Source organism: Setaria viridis, chromosome 7, assembly GCF_005286985.2.
Source record: "Setaria viridis chromosome 7, Setaria_viridis_v4.0, whole genome shotgun sequence".
Classification (NCBI taxonomy): Eukaryota; Viridiplantae; Streptophyta; class Magnoliopsida; order Poales; family Poaceae; genus Setaria; species Setaria viridis.
Genome location: NC_048269.2, coordinates 27,970,393 through 27,990,558, shown reverse-complemented (window position 1 = coordinate 27,990,558; position 20,166 = coordinate 27,970,393). Strand labels below are relative to the sequence as shown.

Here is a 20,166-nt window from a genome sequence, read left to right as displayed (position 1 = left end):
AGTAAGCTCTATTGATGGACCTATCGAAGGTTGCACGGAGACGGGCCGCTCCAAGCCTTCATCCCAAGCAAAGTGCCCAACTTGCTCTCTGTGTCTGTCCCCTGCCATTCGTGCTGATTTCGACGAATCGGAAAAAAAGGAAGCGATATTTAACCGTCATTGTCGTGCTTAATCTCCTTTTTTTCGCTTTCCCAAAGCACTGCTTTTGCCTTTTCCCCTGATCAGTGATCACCCTCCATAACCCCATACGGTCTGATGATGTTGTTGGAGGTCACAGTTATGGAGATCTTCAGCAAGTTTGGGTGGAAGTTCAGGAACAGGCTCCAAGCTTAGTGCTTTGTAGGCTTGTTTTTTCAGTTTAAGTCTGAGTGCTGTTTGAGGTTTAGTGCTTCTGGTGCAGTCTGAGTGCTGCGAATTATGTCAGTTTGGTGTTGTGTTTTTGTGGATGATCGAGGCCGGATACTATTTTTCCTTAACCTAAAAGAAAACGGTCTGATGCAACCATGTCGCCGTTGTCCAACGGAGGCCACACCAAGCAACCGCACATGTCCAGTCGCCGGCGACGCCACCGCGATGCCAAGCGGCGACGGCGCGGCCACCTCAGACACCCAGCTGGGCAAGCAAGGGTCAAGGCCCCCACCTAGATCACACGAGGCCCCACGCGATCGATCGCGGGTCGCGGCCGCCGAGAGGCCCCCCTCCGTGCGCGCGACGTCGTCGTCGGCACGCCGGCCGGCCGGCCCCCGGAAATCAACGGGGCCGCGCGACGCGAATCGCCACGGGGGAGTACAGGCCCCTCCAGAGCTTTTTTGTTGGGAATTCGCCCGAGGAGTGCAACCGGGGCACAGGTGTTGGCAGGGCTCGCGTCGTGGCAGGCTGACAAGTGACGCGGGGGTTTGGTGAGGGGGCAGTCTGCGGGGTGGGGGCGAGGGGCGAGCGCGACACGGCCGCGGCTTGTGTCACCCATCGCGCGCTGTCGGCGTCGCGCACGTCAAGAGGGCGCGACCTGCGCACTCGGCATCTATCTTCTCACCCGCGCGCGCGCGCGGGGCCGTGTGTATATATACGCCTGGCCCTGCCACTGTCCCGGTTGCAGCTCTGCACAGGCCCCGGCACACGCACACACAAGTGATCGAGGCGCCGTCGTCGCAGCAATAGCATCGAACCAGAGATCGAGCCGTCGAGGCAGCGATCGATTCGATCCGCCGATCACGCGGAGGCAGCAGGAGCTTGGAGGAACGATGGGGAAGGGCCGGGCACCGTGCTGCGCCAAGGTTGGGCTGAACAAGGGCTCCTGGACGCCGGAGGAGGACATGCGCCTCATCGCCTACATTCAGAAGTACGGCCATGCCAACTGGCGCGCCCTGCCCAAGCAAGCAGGTTGGTACCAAGCATAGCAAATCCTCCCTCATCTGCAGTTGTCCGCACATCCATGCATTCATGGGGGGTTCTAATGGTGGTTTTGAATTGCACGGCACAGGTCTGCTGCGGTGCGGGAAGAGCTGCCGGCTGCGGTGGATCAACTACCTCCGGCCGGACCTCAAGCGCGGCAACTTCACCGCCGAGGAGGAGGAGACCATCATCAAGCTGCACGGCCTGCTCGGCAACAAGTACGGTGCAGCTCGTCGTTGCCTGGAGAATTCGCGGTTGCTGTTCTCGAATCCATGGATGAAGCCGAGACTGATAGAGCTCGATCGGATTTTGTGTCCAGGTGGTCCAAGATCGCGGCGTGCCTGCCGGGCCGGACGGACAACGAGATCAAGAACGTCTGGAACACGCACCTGAAGAAGCGGGTGTCGCCGGGCGCGGAGGAGCGCGGGGGCGCCGCCGGTTCCAAGAAGAAGAAGAAAGCCGCCGGCGCTGGGGTGCCGGCGGCGGCGGCCCCGTCGCCGTCGCCGTCCTCTTCCACGACGACGGCGACGACCAACTGCTCCAGCGGCGACTCCGGGGAGCAGCAGAGCAAGGCGAGCAAGGACGAGCCCGGCGACGAGCTGGGCCTGGAGAAGCTCGAGATAATCCCCATGCTCGACGACCCCGCCTGCTTCGGCTTCGACATGCTGGTGGACCAGATTCCGGATCCGTACTGCCCGGACGTATCCGTGCCCACGTCGCCCTGCGCCTCGTCCACGTCCCCGCCGGCGCCCGCCCGGCCCAGCGTGGACGAGCTGCTCGACCTGCCGGAGATCGACATCGACCACGAGCTGTGGAGCATCATCGACGGCGTCGGCGGCGACGGCGCTGGAGCTGGCGCCGTCGCGGCCGGGACTGCACCGGCGCCGTGCCAGAGCAATGCAACGGAGCCGAACGCCGCCGCCAGCACGACCAGCCACGGGACGGAGTGGTGGTTGGAGGACCTGGAGAAGGAGCTGGGCCTGTGGGGCCCCATGGAGGACTACCAGTACCCGATGGGCCCACAGTGTCCAGTCGCCCACCCGGACCCACTCCCTGCCATGGTGGACGACCCTGTGTCGTGCTACTTCCAAGCGGGCCCCGCCCCGGCCATGCTCCACGAACCCGGTTACTCTTCTGTTGTTACAAGTAGTAACCAGATGGGGTATTGAGATGTTATCCTCGTCCTTTTCTGATTTTAGATAGAAAAAATCCTCAGCCTGATCGTACGGCCACGATCACTACCAGCATTATACTTGTATAATTGTACAAGTGCATGGCTCAAGACGAGCACAAATTCAACACGAATACGTCGATGGAATCATCATCGGCGTAATAGTAAAAAGGGAGATCAGTTAGGCTAGTGTGCACATACAAAAAGAGCCAAAGGGATACTGTTTTTGGGCAGGCAGGCAGTGTTCGGCAATGCAGTCATAGATTCACAAAAGGAGTCAAGATTGCCGGTACTCACTGAGTTAACCTGAAATGTAACTTACCTTCATTTGCCAGTTGGTATATACACACTATAAAACAATGACTCTTAAGTACTGAGTACTTTGTTATTTGGTGTTTCGGTCTTACTGTTTTTTTAGTGCTCTAGGCTTACTGCCAACAGTGGAGTATATGGCGTCAGTGTGATGCAAGTGCTGTTATCACCGGGTTCCTGCTACCATTGTGTCCACTGTCCAGTCCAATCGCTGCGCCTTTGGGCTTTAGACTATGCACGCAAATGGAGGTCAAGTTGCGTTTGTGTCGTGCCTTTTTGACATTGTGATGCAGCCTTTTTGTGATTTCGTCTCCTCCTTTTTTCTCATTCGCTAGCTGCCCGTGTTTTTCTACTCGATGTGCCTTGGGTCCTGTTTACACTCCAGGCCATGCCTTTGGTTGAGCAAGTTGCATGATTGGGTGTCTTCATCACAAAAAAACACATGATAAGGAAGTAGGTTACCTAACATACACAGCCAAGAGGAGGTATGTGTAGCATTTTCAAGCACGCGGAAGAAAGATACTGGTAGTAAATAAAAAAGGTCTACTAGTACTGAAGACTTCGATTTGAAGTACATAAAAAATTAATCGCCGCTAAACGATGGTTTAGCGAACGACTAATCTGGGCCACCCGATCAAGATCAAACGGTCCTAAGGTTTAGCCAATGGCAAAGTTTGCGTCAAATGGAGACGCCAAAATGACAAACAAACGAGTTCCTTCGAAAAATGAGATATAGGGAACAAATAGTACCACGTAGAAGCCTGTGATGGGCTAAGATGATGGGCCTTAAGCGACCCACGAAGCCGAGCAGGCCCATACGAGATTCGTGAGGCATCCACCGTTACGTTGGAAACATAGATTTAGTACGTACTGTTTGCGAAGAGAGGAGGGAGGAGGCAGAACATGGGGCGGAGGTACCTTGAACCATATCCTTACCTGGACGGGGTCGATGGTCGATCATGAAGGGACCATGGCCTAAGGTCCCGTTTGGTTTTTTAGCTCCAAATCGAATGTTTAGGTACTAACTAGAAGTATTAAATATAGACTAATTACAAAATCAATTGTATAGATGGAGGCTAATTTGCGAGATGAATCTATTAAACCTAATTAGTCCATTATTTGATAATGTGGTGCTACAATAAACATGTGCTAATGATGGATTAATTAGGCTTAATAGATTCGTCTTGGAAATTAGTTTCCATCTGTGTAATTAGTTTTATAATTAGCTCATGTTTAGTTCTCTAATTAGCCTCCAAATATTCGATGTGATATGAATTTTAAACCGGACTAAAGATCCAAACACCCTCAGGCCTCCATCGCACTTGGGAGGAGCACTCATCTCCTCAAGTAGGAGAGTGGAGTGGACGTCCGTAGCAGAGGGGGTACGCGTTCGCGCGGCTCCAACCAACTGTAAATTTATTATGTGTCACTTTTGGAGCTTTATGTAACTCTGAAGACGTCCTATAAAATCATAATACGACCAATGTGCCCCCGTTGCGAGATCTGGTAACACCTGAATTTATTCCAAAGTCCAAACCGAACTATGCGCCCCTTGTCCTCACCTGGGCTTGAAGTCGAACTGTTGGGCCAATGCGCACATTGCGCCATCAGCTTAGGCCCATATCTTCCTTCACCTCAGTCTGAAAGCACGGTCCCACAAAGAGAAAAATGAAGAAGAAGCATGCCCCCGGGCCCCGGATAATAAAGCCAAGAAACTTCTCCAAAAAAAAAAAACCAAGAAAACCAAGCGGCTTTGCTGAAAAGAACAAGGGGAGCGACACGTACGACACTGGGAGTCTGGGACAGTTCGAGCTCGCACCATGGAGACAGCAGCGCCCGGCGCCGCATCGGCGCGGGCATTGGAGCCCTACCGCATCCCCACCCCGGAATCGTCGGCCGATGCTTCCTCCTCCTCGTCCCCCTCCACGTCGCGCGCCGCTGATTTGATGTGCAATGCAGGCGGCGAGGAGGGCGTCCTCCTCGACCTGGACTCCCCATGGGCGGCGCCGGCCGAGGCGGAGCGGATACTGGGGGAGGCGGCGGCGACGGATGCTGCAGCGGCACTTAAAATCAGCCGTGAGGAGGTGCAGGAGGAGGAGGATGAGATACGAGACAACCAGCAACGGCAGGAGGACGAGGTAGTACACTCCCTAATCTGCTGGTTCGATTGCAAAAGTTGCAGGAATTGTCATCTGTCACGATGAGTTTGGGCTGTCCGGATTTGCGGGGTTTTGGGGGAACAGAACTTGCAAAGTTTGGTCCTGAATATGTAGAGGAAATTGCTCTAGGAAACTTTAGGATTTAATTCAGGTTTGTACTAACTCGTAGGGATTTGGGTCCCCAACCAAGACCCCCTTTTGTGACGTTTTTAAAAAAAGAAATCTGCTGCTTGTACTTATTTTATTTCAAGTTCGAAGAAACCTTATCTGTACATAAAAAGGTTGATGACTGATGAGCGATTATTTATTGCTTAATTGGTTAGCAATTGCTAGAAAAAAAAATCTTCTAATTGTACTGTGATATTTATAACTTAGGAACAGTTCTGCTTATAAGTTCTGTCTGGGGTTGATCTAAAGATTCTCACTTTAAAAATGCGTCGCTGAGCCTGAGTACCTGTTTTCTTACTCGTTCATCATTTACTGCAGCTGATGGTATTGGTGGCAATCTATGGGCATGATCTGGCTGTATTTGAAAACAACGGAGGCCTCCGTTATTTCCAGGTTTCTTCAGTTGCCATGAATTTTCCTCAGTTGCTCTAGTAAGCTGGCAATTTGGTTTTGATGGTTTGTTAATTTATTCCAGATTTACACACGTTATGATGTGGCTGATGGCATTGAAGTGTGTGCAAAGCTTTCATCTGCTAATGTGTGTTCCCCAGATGATGGATGCTCTGATGGTACAGGACATGTTGATGGATCAGACATGTTCTCTTACAAGTGCAACTTCGAGTACCTTCCTCCTCTGATATTGACATGCTTACTTCCGCGGTCATATCCTCACAAAGATCCCCCATATTTCACTGTCACTGTTAAGTGGATGGATGTGCCTCAAGTTTCTCGGCTTTGTGAGATGCTTGACACCATATGGGCAGAGCTGAAGGGGCAGGAGGTCGTGTATCAATGGGTTGAGTGGCTTCGTGATTCGTCAAGGCCACACTAGGGCTGGATATGGAAACCCACAATAGAGATAACCGCGCAATCGCAAGAACAAATTCATTGGAGTCTGTAATCCCTTTGATGATGAGTTACAGTAGTAACAAGCACTATCAAGCTTTTCTCGAGGATCTCCATATGAGCATGATATGCCTTAACCAAAGCAAAGGTACGTTCTTTCCATTTTCCTCCAATTTTTCCTTACTAAGTATAGCATGCCACTTATTCTGTAGCATCCATGTTACTCCTTTCCCTTGTGAAATTGTGCCTTAGTTGTAACTTGTAACCGATAATAAACTGGGTGAAATTTTATTGATTCACATAGAATCTCTTGAGAGCTATTGAACCTGTACTTTCAACGCATACTTGTGAAACAGACTATAGGTTCATTCTCCTGAAGTAACTTTAATTCTGAAAAAATTAGGCTCAAACTTCGTCAGGCTTTCATGCCAACACTTATTTTCTCTCTCTTATAACTAACTTTAATGATAAAACAATTAGGTTCAAATTTCATCAGGCTTCCATGCCGACACCTGTTCTGCATGAAGTGTATGGAGACCTTATGCAGAATGCATGTCAAGGAAGGTAGTGTGTTTCAGTTGGTATGCCCTGGTACCAAGTGCAAAGCTTCAATTCCACCATATGTGCTGAAGAGGCTTCTTACAGAAGAAGAATTTGAACGTTGGGATAGGCTTCTCCTTCAGAAAACATTGGACTCAATGTCAGATGTGGTTTATTGTCCAAGGTGCGGGATTGGATGCTTGGAAGATGAGAGCAACGACGCGGAATGCCCAAAATGCTCCTTTATCTTCTGCTCTTTATGTAAGGAACCATGCCATCCAGCTAAGCAGTGCATAACTCCAGAAGAAAAGATCAAACGCCAGCAGGTACAAGATATTCACTAATCTCTTTTTCATTTGCTCTTTGCAGTTGGTTATCTTCTTCATGTAGTAACATGTGTATTCTACATCTGGAGGCACTTTACTAGACCATTCAATACAGTGTGCACTTGATGTGTACTGTAATAAAGATCTGAGGGCCTGACAAGCTTCTGCTACTGACTTACTGCTGACTTTTGTGTTGACTGTTTCGGAATACTATCATTTAACTGAACATCCCCTGCTTGTTGCGTACAATTTGCTTGTCTGCAGGCGTCAGGCAAGATGTCCCAGAAGGAGATGGTGCAGGAATTGCTCACCATCAGAAAAATGTTCAGTGATATTCTAATTCAACTATGTCCAAAATGCCAAATGCCCATCATCAAATCAGAAGGGTGCAACAAGATGTCGTGCGGCAACTGTGGTCAGTTGCTCTGCTTCCGCTGTGGCAGGGCCATCAGTGGCTATGACCATTTCCGGTAGGTCACTCTAAGGCATCCATGATACAGCACTGGCATACCTTTTATGCACGATTGCAAGCTTGATTTGACAAAGTATTGTACAAATCCGCCTGTTGCAGGAACGAATGTGTGCTCTTTGAGTTATGTCAGTATAGCGATGTAACGCCGTTTGAGAGGCACATGGAAGAAGTGCAAATTGGCCGCAGTGCTAAAGTTCAACTGACCCCTATAGGTAGCACCATCAGGTGTCCCAAATGTCGTCAGAGAAATTTCAAGGTACCAACCGAGACCTATATTTCCAACCTTAAATATTTGTTTCATCGCACGGGGGTAGATATCACTGCTCACCAATGTAATAAGCACTGATTTGCCAATGTTTGTATATGCATAATCTGACCAATGACCATATGCATCCAGGAGAATGAGGAATATATTTTCTGCTGGGCATGCCGGATCCACTACTGCTCATTATGCAGGATGAGGGTCGACGACAAATACATGAAGTCAGGGCACTACCGATCGTCGGAATGCGTGGGCCTCGGCAACTTCTAGCACCGGTTCCTTCGCATCAGTTCTCCATAATACAGTGCAGCAGGACGACCCGGACCAGGGGATCTCAGCACATTCGCAGTCGCAGCATGCATTGCTTGCTTAGAACGACCACACACTGCAGTTCAGAAATCAAAATTGCTACAGTTGAGCGTTGACATCGCTGATTTTTTTATTTTTTGATGAGGAGACATCGTTGATTAAGCTGCTACTGCGTGTAACAAGTACAGATATTTTTACAATGTTTTTATACAACTCTGTACTCATCCCTGCCCTTTGCTCTAGTTTACACAATTACATTGGATGGCTGGTAAAGTTTGTCGTGAAAGAGAGGCTAAATTTACTAGTTCTACACTTCTCATTAGATGTTTCAGTGATTATAATATTATTTGTTTTACCTTCAAACTTGATTTGATTTTTTCCTTGCTTTTCTTGACTACCGACTTAATTGCAGATTCTAATATCTGGGTGCTTCAGAATTCATTAAAAATCATATTTCCCCTGTCTCTTTTTTATATGATTGTCCCTTGTTTCCTATAAGAATTTATCCATGGCAAGCGCAGAATTGGGCCAACGCTAGCACATTATGTACTGGGCCTAGGCCCACCCGCCGTTAGGAAGACAACCTTTTTCCGAGTATAACTTCTTCTCCTGTTGACTCTTTCATTCAGTCTAAAAAAACGGCCCCAACCAAAAATTAAGGCCGAAAAAAAAAACAAAAAGGCGACGACAAATACGAGAACACACGTACTGACGTACGGCCCCCGGAGTCCGAGCTCGCGCCATGGCGGCAGCAGCTTTCCCCGGCACCGCGTCGCTGCGGACACCGGAGCCCCACCGCAGCGGCGCTTCTCGGACGAGGCCTCGTCGTCCTCCTGTTCCACGTTGGGCGGCGCGGAGTCGAGTGCGGTGGCGTGCGAGGGTGGTGGCGAGGCCGAGGAGGGCCTGCTCGACCTGGACTCCCCCTGGGTGGCGGCGGCCGAGGCGGAATCGAGGCTGGAGGCGGCGGCAACGGCTGTGGCAGCGGGACCTGGCTACCGCGCCGAGGACGGCAACGATGAAGAGGAAGACGAGATACGAGACAACCAGCAGCGGCAGGAGGACGAGGTCTGGCATAACGATCTCGTGATTGGATTGGATTTTTTTTTTAATTCATGATCATGATGTGGGCTGCGATGGCTGTCGTAATTTGCTTGATCAGTTTCCAGGGTTTTTTTTTTATGTTGTGTTGGGGATTTGGTATTGCAGGGTTTTGGGGCTTTTTGACGAAACTTTAAGTTGTTGTCGTTTTTATTTTTCTGTTAAAGTAAATTAGTTCGTAGCATATCTGTTGCTGCAGCTTGTAGAATAATTTTCTAAGAAACGATCCATAATACGAGCTAAATTGCATATAATCATGAGATGGACTTTTAACTATAATTACTGACTTTTGCTGTTGCTCTAATTTAAAAATGGCTTCGTGAGACTGAAACTTGACTTACGTGTTGCGCTGTTCAAAGTCCTTGTGGAGCTTTGATCAATATCCAAATGTGATTTGTTTGCATAATTGCATCGTTGAGGTTGTGCATCTGTTTGTTAGTTGAGATAAATGTTCATTGCAGTTGATGGCATTGGAGGCGATATACGGGGATGATCTGGCTGTATTTGAAAACAAAGGAGGGCTTCGCTATTTCCAGGTTTCCTGTGCTGGCAATGAATATAATTGTGTTTCAATTATTCTTGAATGGTGGATCTGGTTTCAATGGCTTGCCTATTTATTCCAGATTTACATACGTTACGATGTGGCTGATGGCGTCGGAGTGTGTGCTAAGCTTTCAGCACCTAATGCTACTACAAGTGATGTAGGATGTTTTGACGGTTCTGAACATGATTATGGATCTGATGATTACTCCTACACTTGCAACTTCGACTACCTGCCTCCTTTGATATTGACATGCCTTCTTCCACAGTCCTATCCTAGCAAAGATCCCCCAAGTTTTGCGGTAACTGCTAAGTGGATGGATGGGTCTTATGTCTCTCAACTCTGTCAGATGCTTGACACCATTTGGGTAGAGCTGCCAGGGCAGGAAGTAGTGTATCAATGGGTTGAGTGGCTACGTAATTCGTCCAGGTCATATCTCTGGACTGATGGAAACATGACACTGGGTCCAGATATTGCCGCCCACAACACAGATAGTCGTGCAATTCCGAGAACAAAATCACTGGAGTCTGTAATCCCTTTGATGTTGAGCTACTGTAGTAAGAAACACTATCAAGCTTTTCTTGAGGATCTCCAGATGTGCATGATATGTCTTAACCAGACTAAAGGTAAGCTCTTCCTCCCACCGCATACTTACTCTGTAGTGTCATGTTAGGCCCTTACCTTACTGAACTGTGCCTTGGTTTTAACCAATTACCTGAATTTCTCTAACATATTTTCTCTCTCTTATAACTAACTTTAATGATAAAACAATTAGGTTCAAATTTCATCAGGCTTCCATGCCGACACCTGTTCTGCATGAAGTGTATGGAGACCTTATGCAGAATGCATGTCAAGGAAGGTAGTGTGTTTCAGTTGGTATGCCCTGGTACCAAGTGCAAAGCTTCAATTCCACCATATGTGCTGAAGAGGCTTCTTACAGAAGAAGAATTTGAACGTTGGGATAGGCTTCTCCTTCAGAAAACATTGGACTCAATGTCAGATGTGGTTTACTGTCCAAGGTGTGTGATCGGTTGCGTGGAAGATGAGGACAACAATGCGCAATGCCCAGAATGCTCCTTTATCTTCTGCTCGTTCTGTAAGGGACCATGGCATCCAGGGAAGCAGTGTCTAACTCCTGAACAAAAGATACAGCTCCGAACGGTATAAACACAGGATCTTGCATTTGTGCTGTGCGGTTTATTTTCAGCTCCAGAGTGTCACAGCATACTATGATTTTTACTGAATTCTTGTTTGCAGGCGTCAGGCAGGATGACTGAGAAGGAGGTGGCGCAGGAATTGCTGAACATCAGAGAATTGTACAAGGATGTTCGGATATGCCCAAAATGCCGAATGGCCATCGCCAAAACAGAAGGGTGCAACAAAATGACATGCGGAAACTGTGGCCAGTACTTCTGCTTCACCTGCGGCAAGGCCATAAATGGTTATGAGCACTTCAGGTAGGCCTTTCGGGCATCCAGCATCCTTATTTTCTTCTAGAACACAAGCGAAGAAATCAAGGTTCTTTGGTCTACTTATATTCTTATGATTATGCAAGTACGATTTTCACATAATATAGCAAAACCCTTGCATTTCATTTGAAGGAAAACCACTACTCCTTACATTGCAGGGGTGACTGCAAGCTCTTTGCGGCAAGAGACATAGCAGAGTGGGAGAGGCAATTAGCAGCGATGCAACCTGAACGCCAGATGCGAATTGCATCACGCCCAATTGGTGGTACCGTCAGATGCCCCAAATGCCGTGCAAGAAACTTCAAGGTAACGGAACATAGTATGTTCTTGATCTGTATGGAAGAACTGAATTTGGGCTGTCGAATTAATGTGACGATGAGAAGTACATGTATCTTCTGTACACAGGAAGACGAGAGGTATATCTTCTGCTGGGCTTGCCGGGCCAGCTACTGCACTCTATGCAGACGGAAGGTTGAAAACATGAAGTCAGGGCACTACGGTTCACCGGAATGCATGGGGCTTGATAATTTCTAGCATTTGCATTCATTTATTTTTTTTCAAGAATACGCACAAGCACTGCATATCTTTTATTAAGAAGATTGAAAGAGTTACAAATTACAACGCGGACCTACCGGGCACACGCGCACGAATTAATATCGATTGCGATTTATAAGGGAAACTAGAACAACCAAAGAGAGAGCTAAAACACAGATCTTAGGCAGGGAACACTCCTACTGCACTCTCTACCGGCCATCCCAGGGCAGCCAAATATTTAGCTCCGGCTTGCATCCAGAGCTGTCCTTCCTTCACGATGATATCCACCAGTTGGCCCTCTGTAAAACCTGAACGATTGCCAAAGGTCCTGGCGTTCCTCTCCTTCCAGATGCTCCAAGTGACCAGCGTAACGACCGAGTCCAGTCCTTCTTCAAATTGTTAACTCCTTGACGCAACTGGAGCCACCATTCCAGCATCGGCTGGTCATGTGAAAGCTGAGTTGTTGCTCCCAGCATCGCAAGGATTGCATGCCAGACCTGTCTCGTAAAGCAACAGCCCACAAAGAGGTGATTAGCCGTCTCCAACTCCTGATCACACAGCGGACAGTTTGCCGGGTTCTGCAGCCCGTGGCGGTGCCGACGGTCCGCCGTCCAAATCCGCTGCCGAACTGCGAGCCATGTAAAGAATTTGACTTTGAGTGGAGCCCATGCTTTCCAAATCGGCCTCGCTCCTGCAAACCGTTCCGATCCTTCGAAGAACATTCGGTATGCGGAGCGAGCGGAGTATGTGGCGCAAGGTGACCAACGCCAAGTCAGTACGTCTTCAACCCCCATTTGTAGTTGGACTTGGTCGACCAGAGGCCATAATTGCAAGTACTGGGAAAGAGCTTGGACCGTCAGCTGACCGGTATTAATGTCCGCGATCCATTGTTTGTCATTCAGTCCTTCCACCACTGTTCTTCTCTTTCGGACCTGTGGCCTGATCAGAGCGCAGAGATCCGGCGCGACCACACAGGGTGATGCAGCTCCGAGCCAGCGGTCAGTCTAGAACATAGCCAATGAACCATCCCCCAAACTGACATCTAAGGATGCCTGAAACATCTGTTGGACCTCCATGTCGTTACCGAAATCAAGTTCCAACATGTGCCATGGTCTCGTTGGGTCAGTTCGCTTGAGCCACATCTAATGAAGATGCAGCGCGAACGCGGCTAGGCGCAGGTCGGGGATCGCCACCGGCCATGCCACAAGGCATTGTCCACCATTGGCTTTTGCCTTTGCTGCCCACAAGAAACCCCTGCGCCTCTTGTCGATTTCGTGGAATAACCAACTCGGGATCTTGAGTGAAATGATTGTGTGGATGCACTTTGAGCTCATGATCACCTTGACTGTAGTGAGCCGTCCGGCCTTGTTCATCATCGGAGCCTTCCAAGTTGGCAACTTGGCATCGACGCACTGACCTTGTCAACCAGCGGTTGTAGGTGAGCTTTACGCAGGCGCCCTACCGTCAGTGGCAGTCCCAGATACTGAATTGGGAACTCAGAGATTTGTGCTGGGAATAACTCCTTGACCCTGTCAATGTCTTCCTCGGTGCAAGCGATCAGCGCAATCAAGCTTTTTTGGAGGTTGGTACGCAATCCAGAGCAATCACCGAAGAATGAGAGCACTTCTCTTGTGGTAACAAGGTCCTGCACTGATGGTGGATCGCCGAGATCGCAGGTGGGGCAAGGACGCCGTCCAGCGCCGCTCTTTGGAAGAGCCGGTGTAACATCTCCATAAGCAGGATAAAACAACATGGGCGATAGGGGGTCCCCTTGACGGAGACGCCTAGCATTGTGAATGAGTTCCCCTGGCTCGCCATTGAGCATCACTCTAGTTGAAGGTGTGGACACGAGCAGAGAAATCCAATCATGCCATCTTGAACCAAAGCCCAAGCCTTGCAGCACTTGAAGTAGAAAGGGCCATTCAACCGTGTCAAATGCCTTGGAGATGTCCAATTTCATCAATAGCGACGACTTCCTCTTCCTGTGTAAGGATTTTGCTGCCTATTCTACGAATTTGAAATTACCATGGATGGACCGCTTCTTAATGAATGCGCTTTGATTGACATCCACCAGTCTTTCAAGATCAGAAGCTAGCTGATTCGCCAGCAGCTTGGCAACTAACTTCGCGAAGCTGTGAATCAGACTAATGGGCCTGTAATCACCAGGACCTTTGGGGTCTTGTGTTTTAGGGAGGAGCGTGATTAGAGCTCCATTCAGTCGGTGCAGTTGCCCTCTGTTGGTCCTGTAGAAGGCATTTAACGCCGCCATGATATCCTTCTTCACGATGTTCCACGCCGAGAGGTAGAACTCCGCAGTGAAACCGTCGGGACCGGGGGCCTTGTCCTTAGGAAGTGACTTGACAGTGCTCCAGACTTCTTCCTCAGAGAATGGCCGCTCCAGAGATTCCAAATTTAGTGGCTGAACGCCAAGGGCGGCCAAGTCGAGCATTGCACTGCGCTCCGAAGTAGAGCCCAGGATAGTGGCGAAGTGGCGATAGAGCATGTCATCCTTCTCTGCGTGCGTGAATGCCGCTCCATGCTCGTCCTCCAACATGATGATGTGCTTTCTCCTGGTCCGGTGGCTGGACTGCAAGTGGAATAGTTTAGTGTTGGCGTCTCCGTCGTGTAGATAGGTGATTCGTGAACGCAACCTCGCCATTGTTCTTTCCAGAGAGGATAGGCCGAGGCACTTGAGCTTGAGGTCGCGTCTAAGACTGGTTTCGTCAGCCGTGAGCAGCCGCAGCTCCTCCGCCCGGTCCAGATGTAGGATGATTTCCTTGGCCATCAGCAGCTGCATCTTAATTTGGCCAATGCTACGCTGACTCCAACTCTGCAGTTCACGAGCCGTGTTCTGGAGTAACTGATCCACGCGCCCAAAGGGGTCAGCGATACTACCATCACACTGCCAGCCCCTCTCTACTGCCACCATATACCCTGGAATCTTTGTCCAGAAATTTTCAAAGCGAAATCGTCGCTTGGGAGAGAATGCGCCGTTCGTTGCTAGGTGAAGTGGGCAATGGTCTGACATATCTGACGACAGGGCTTGCAACACACACTGGGGGTATGCCAGTTCCCAATCGACGGTGACAAGTACCCTGTCCAACTTCTTGAGGGTTGGGTTCGTCCACCCGTTGCTCCATGTGTAGTGTCGTCTATTTAGGTGGACGTCCTTGAGCTCCATCTCATCGACAAACCGTTTGAACCGACCCATGTTGCGGCGGTTAACGTTCAGATTGTTCTTGTCAGTAGCATCAAGGATGAGATTAAAATCTCCCGCCACCATCCATGGGCATGAGATGGAATTTTGGATTGAATGCAGCCCATCCAGGAACTGGACCTTGTCGACGTCTGCCTGTGGTCCGTATACTCCTGTGAGGCACCAATGCACGCCGGTTGCTTGACCTCGATCATGATAGAGACGGAGAAAGAACCTTTGTGCAGCATTACACAGGAAGACTCCGGACCACGGCAAGCAATGAGGATGCCACCGCTGGTCCCGATCGACGGCAAGTAAGCGAAGCTCGAGAATCGTGTTCCGAGAATTTCATTAATTAGGAAAGGTGAGATTACAGAGAGTTTAGTTTCCTGTATGCAAACGATGGTAGCATTACAGCGATTGACAACCTCGCAGAGATTGTCGCGGCGGCACCGTGCATTCAATCTGCGAGTGTTCCACACCAGGATGTCGTAATTTTGCTGATCCATGGAACTGGAACAACCGACTGGACGATCCTACCAACGGTCAGCAGACGCTGATCGCACCTCCTGCTTGAACCGCCGCTGCCATGAGATCAGCATCAGATAAGACCTGGGCCACCAGGAAGATGTCTCGGATCGCAACGAAGTATCGAGCATCAAGAGGTCCCTTGAACACTGACGCGAGCTGAGGGCGAGTGTGACACCCAGCTCAATTTGGTTGGCTCAGTGTGGTCCATGAACACAAGTGCGCATGTTTAGTACCATCTTACTCAAAGCAAGGGTGGAGCCAACTTATAAGCCTTTGTCAATCAGCCATGGCACCTTCGGGTTAATCCTTTTACATGAAGCGAGGATGAAAGTGCAAGTAGGGTGCTATGTGTATGTGTGACCCGCCCCTCGGAAGGGCTGGGCGGTGCGGCTTTGGAAGACAGGGTGTTACAAATGGTATCAGAGCCGATCCTCGCGTTTGGCGCGTACGGGTCAGTGTGCGGGCATATGGCGCATGGTGCTTGTGGGCTCTGGATGGGACACACGACATGGCATATGGCGCAAGCACTGGACGTACGGTCGTGCGCTAAGAGGGAACGTTCCTGGACATTTGCCCATGTGTGGGTGAGTTGGACCGACCCTCGCGGTTGCGCATACGGGCAGTGTGCGAGCATATAGCGCATGGCTCATGTGGGCTCTGGATGGGACACACGGCATGGCATATGGCGCCGGTACTGGACGTACGGTACCGACGAGGACGTCGGGTTCTTTGAGGGGGGTGAATATGACACCTAGTTCAATTTGGTTGGCCCAGTGTGGCCAATGAGCGCATGTGCGCATGTTTAGTACCACCTTGCTAGTTGAGCAAGGGTGGAGCCAACTTATAAGCCTTTGTCAACCAGCCATGGCACCTTCAGGTTAACCCTTTTACACGAAGCGAGGACGAAAGTGTAAGTAGGGTGCTACGTGTATGCGTGTCCGCCCCTCGGAAGGGCTGGGCGGTGCGGCTTTGGAAGACGGGGTGTAGCGAGGTTGCCCAGGCACCAGTCCATCCGCCTGGCAGAGGCCTAACTTGTGCATGACGAGAACCTCTCCCTTCTTGGAGGTGCGAACTATGGAGTTCAATGGCTGATTTGCCAGCAGTCCACTTCGTTGGGGTCCCTACGTGGTCGGCGTCGTGGAGTTGGAGGTCACCGCGTTTCGGCCATCCCTGGCCGACATGGAGGCCAACAGTGCCTGAGGTGCGTGGCTCACGCTGGCAAGGAAATTTGTCGTGGCCGTCTTAGCTTCCTCCAGGGTCAGGTTGGGCTACGCCCTAGCACGTTTCTTGCTCTTCCGGTTCTCGTTAGGCCTTCTTGTAGCCTGTGGGCCTTGTGAGATAGTGGGGAGTGAGCTCGGCCCAACATTGATTTGGTCAGCCAGCCCAACTATTGGATGGCTATCCCGCTTAGACTCGGTTCCGGCTCGCCAGGCAGGACTGGCTCGACTCCAGGCGCGTCGGTTGATGGCTCCGCAGCCGATTCGAAGTTGAGTGTCACGAGAGTTGGTAGGGCGGCTCGGTCCGGGGACGGAGCTGCGATGCTGCGCACCCGTCGCCTGTATGTCTTGAACGTGGCAGCTAGCGTCAGCGGAGGTGATCCTCCACTGTCCCGCGGGCAGCTTGGCAGCTGGATCAGCTTTGGTGGTGGAGCTTCGAATTCAAACGGCATTGGGTCCACAGTGCCAGCCGCGTGTGCGCCTCTTGTTGGGCATTGGACTTCAAAGGCCACCAGCTCTGAAAAGACACCTCGGGTGCTCCTCTTGGGTTGTCCGCTTCCGCTTCTGGAAAGCTTCTTTTGCCTGTGGGGCAGGGCACAACCGTTGCCTGGCAGGGGGTAGGTAGCTGGCCGGCTAGGGGCGTTAGCTTTGATAACAACGCAAGTTGGTCACCATCCACTTTTGCGGCGGAGGCAATTGAACCAGTCAATCCTTCTCCTCAGCCGGCAGCTGCTCCGCGATCCCCATCAACTCTAGCGAGGTTGAGTCGCCTGGTACTTCCTCAGCGGCCACTCTCGTGGCGTCAGTCGGTGACAATCCATCTTGCCCCCCGCGATCGGCAGTGCCGCCGGATCCCTAGGCTAAGAAGGCATCAGACCCATCAGAGATGCCGTGAGGGCAATGGAAACCCTGCATACTGGGACCTCCATCTCCCCGGGACTCGCCGTAGCCTCGATCTGGGTTGCCGTCATGACCAGAATCCCCATCGCTAGACGACAGCAAGGGGCCGAGCAACAACAATCTTGAGCGAGGGCCGAAGTCGGCAATGCGCCGTAGGTGGACCAAGACCTTGTGCTTGAGGGACCTTCTTCTGTCGTAGGTAGGGGTGCACATTGGCGAATATGCGCTGCATATCTGGATCATTGTAGACGACATGTAGTTCATGCTCGGCGATGATCAATGTCTTCTGCTTGGGAATCCTGTTCGGATTGTCTGTCCACGCGCGAGAGACAAGTAATGTCCGAACGGTCCTCTGATGAGGGGTCCAAGCTCTCAATCCAACAGAATGATGCAAGGATCTTCCTGGCCGCTCGCCAGCCCCATGCGTGCGTCGGAATCCCCTCAATCTCCAGCGACATCTTGTGATGCATTGTGTCTGAAGCTGCACGAACAAGCTGGGTCCATGGCCAGAAAAAGAGATGCATTGCTCCAACCGGCACACTCCCGCCGTGCATGGCACCGTCCCTGGTGGCATGCTGGGATGCAAAGAGCAACAGGAAACTCTCTGGAGCGAAGCGTCGAACGATGAAGTTGTCGTCGTCGATCTCCGGGAGTTCCTAAATGGCGTGCCTCATGGCCTCGACCGAGATGTCCTAATGTTCGCCAGGCGCTGCTGCCAAGAGGGCGAAGCGTAGCTTTTCCTCCTCCGTGTCCATCTCGGTCGACCGCGAGAGAAAGCAGACCTCATGGTCAGGGCGAAGTAGAGGATGGCCCATCGGCAGGTCGTCATCGTACGCCTGCTCCTCCAAAGGAACGTCCTTGGACCTGGAGGACTCCGGCAGATCACGTGGGATGCGCGATGGTGGTGGTGGTGGAGGGTCACGCCGCGGCCGCGACTGGCACGGACCACCACACGGGCACTGATCATGATGGCTAGCCGCCTGGCATCGCAGAGGAGAGGCTCCTAGCGGTGGCGGCTGCTGACGGCGACTGGCGTGCTCGGAGTCCGCAAGATGATCCCGGGCGGCGCCCACATGGCAGCGTCTACCCTAAGCCAGGAAATGGATGGGACCACGCGTGGCGCGGCCCATTGGCGTCAGCGGCGAGGTGTGGCGTGAGCGGACTAGGCGGCGCCTGCCGTGGGCCACGGAGGAGGCGGAACTCGTCGGGTTGTGCAGCTACTTGCAGTCCCGGGCCAGATGCCAAAATCCACGGCACCGGAAGCACTTGGTAGGGAGGCGACACTGGGTGACCATGTGTGAGTAGGACAGACAGTTGAGGTAGCGGTCGGCGAACTCCGCCGAAATGCGCGGTGCCGCGGGGGTTAGGGGCCTGCTGGTGCTAGGCGCGGCGCTGTCGACGCCTCCGAGCAGAGCGGTGACTCCACACCTTCGTGAATCCCTCTGCATCACGGCGCGGTGGGCTCAGCTCCCATCGCGGCTGGACGAGGATGGAGCGTAGGCGGTTGCGGCGAAGGTGTTGTGGGCAGGTGTTGACGCCAGATTTCGTCACTAGTAGAATCGGCGCCAAGAAGAGAGGGAATCGGAGAAGCACAGTTGGGAATCGGCCAAATGGTGCTACAGTGTGAGATCGGCCGGTGACTTCTGTCTCGCTTCGGGTCGAATATACCAGAGTCCCAATCGGTAGCCTTTTGCCGATGAGGAATCGGCCGATTAGGAGGATGGGTTAATTGGGCCTGTATGGGCTTGGAAAGGAATAGAAGGATGAGGTGGAAATCAGCCCACGAAGCGTGGAGTAACCAACCTAGCACGAAAAGTGCTTGTAGATATTTGTTTTCTGTTTGAATTAGGGATAGAATTCTAGTCGGTTAAGAAATTATCTGTACGGGGCTATAAATAGCTACTTTGTAAATCTGTAGTGATCAACCAATCAATACAACATACTACTTTTTCCTCGTACTTACTTTCAAGCAGGCGACTTCGCCAATACTTTTTCTCTTTTTCACGAGTTCGTGCGGGTTGGCAGGGCTGCATCATTTTGATCTCCGGCCGATTCTGTAAGTTCCGCTTATCGAGTAATATCTAAGCTTTAACTTCGGGCGTATCGCTGTTGTTTCGTTTAGATTTATTCACTAGTTATCGATATTTGCTAGATTCATAGGTTTTACCTGTCTTTCTAGTCTTTATCACCAGTTATCCAGCTAGGAATCGGTAGTTTCGGCTTCATTTACCTTCTGTTATTAAATTCATCTATTGCCGATTAGATCTGTTCCTAGTGTTGTTATCATAGCTTTGTATCGGTTACTTTAGTAATTCCCTGTCTACAAGGCTACAGAAATCAGGCTGCCTTATAGCCGATTTCTCTATTATAGTAAATCGGCCGATTCGCTGATAAGCTCTCGAGATCGGAAACTTAGCCGATCGTGATTTCTGGACCTGACACGTATTCTTCCTTGCCAATCAACAGGTCAGATTGGCTAGCACGCCGCGCGAACCGCACCAGGGCATTCACCCGAATAGGAGCTAAGCAGATTCTCCCGGGTCGTGTGTCGGACGCTGGGATTCGGTTGACCGATTTCTAGCGCCAACAGCAGGGATTTCCGGGCGAAGGGAGAGACCATGAACCAACCGTGTCTGGCCGCGGCACCGTTGCCGGTGGTGGCCAGAGCGAGCATTGTCCCGCGGGCCAAGTCGGTCATGGACGGACCCAGCCGGGCCCGAGGT

General features: G+C 51.1%; 2 protein-coding genes and 1 pseudogene across 2 annotated transcripts; all 3 read left to right on the top strand.

The window, feature by feature from the left end:
- Positions 1–1,078: 1,078 nt before the first annotated feature.
- On the top strand, positions 1,079–2,933 carry LOC117863183 (myb-related protein Zm1). Its single transcript, XM_034746793.2, has 3 exons — positions 1,079–1,380; positions 1,481–1,610; positions 1,712–2,933. Exons 1-3 carry the CDS (start codon positions 1,242–1,244, stop codon positions 2,559–2,561), a joined length of 1,119 nt encoding a protein of 372 aa, XP_034602684.1. The 5' UTR covers positions 1,079–1,241; the 3' UTR covers positions 2,562–2,933.
- A 1,680-nt stretch (positions 2,934–4,613) lies between these two features.
- LOC117862632 (uncharacterized) lies at positions 4,614–8,267 on the top strand (annotated as a pseudogene).
- A 384-nt stretch (positions 8,268–8,651) lies between these two features.
- Positions 8,652–11,680, top strand: LOC117863258 (uncharacterized). Its single transcript, XM_034746895.2, has 7 exons — positions 8,652–9,022; positions 9,517–9,591; positions 9,679–10,222; positions 10,372–10,757; positions 10,854–11,053; positions 11,224–11,371; positions 11,471–11,680. The coding sequence occupies exons 2-7, from the start codon at positions 9,520–9,522 to the stop codon at positions 11,597–11,599; spliced, it is 1,479 nt and encodes a 492-aa protein (XP_034602786.1). The 5' UTR covers positions 8,652–9,022; positions 9,517–9,519; the 3' UTR covers positions 11,600–11,680.
- The last annotated feature ends 8,486 nt before the right edge of the window (positions 11,681–20,166 follow it).

Bases quoted from the DNA above. Each gene is read 5' to 3' on its own strand.
- LOC117863183 (XM_034746793.2), top strand. From the start codon at position 1,242: ATGGGGAAGGGCCGGGCACCGTGCTGCGCCAAGGTTGGGCTGAACAAG. The intron at 1,381-1,480 runs GTTGGTACCAAG...TGCACGGCACAG, and splicing joins CGCCCTGCCCAAGCAAGCAG to GTCTGCTGCGGTGCGGGAAG. The intron at 1,611-1,711 runs GTACGGTGCAGC...TTTTGTGTCCAG, and splicing joins CACGGCCTGCTCGGCAACAA to GTGGTCCAAGATCGCGGCGT.
- LOC117863258 (XM_034746895.2), top strand. From the start codon at position 9,520: ATGGCATTGGAGGCGATATACGGGGATGATCTGGCTGTATTTGAAAAC. The intron at 9,592-9,678 runs GTTTCCTGTGCT...TATTTATTCCAG, and splicing joins GAGGGCTTCGCTATTTCCAG to ATTTACATACGTTACGATGT. The intron at 11,372-11,470 runs GTAACGGAACAT...TTCTGTACACAG, and splicing joins GCCGTGCAAGAAACTTCAAG to GAAGACGAGAGGTATATCTT.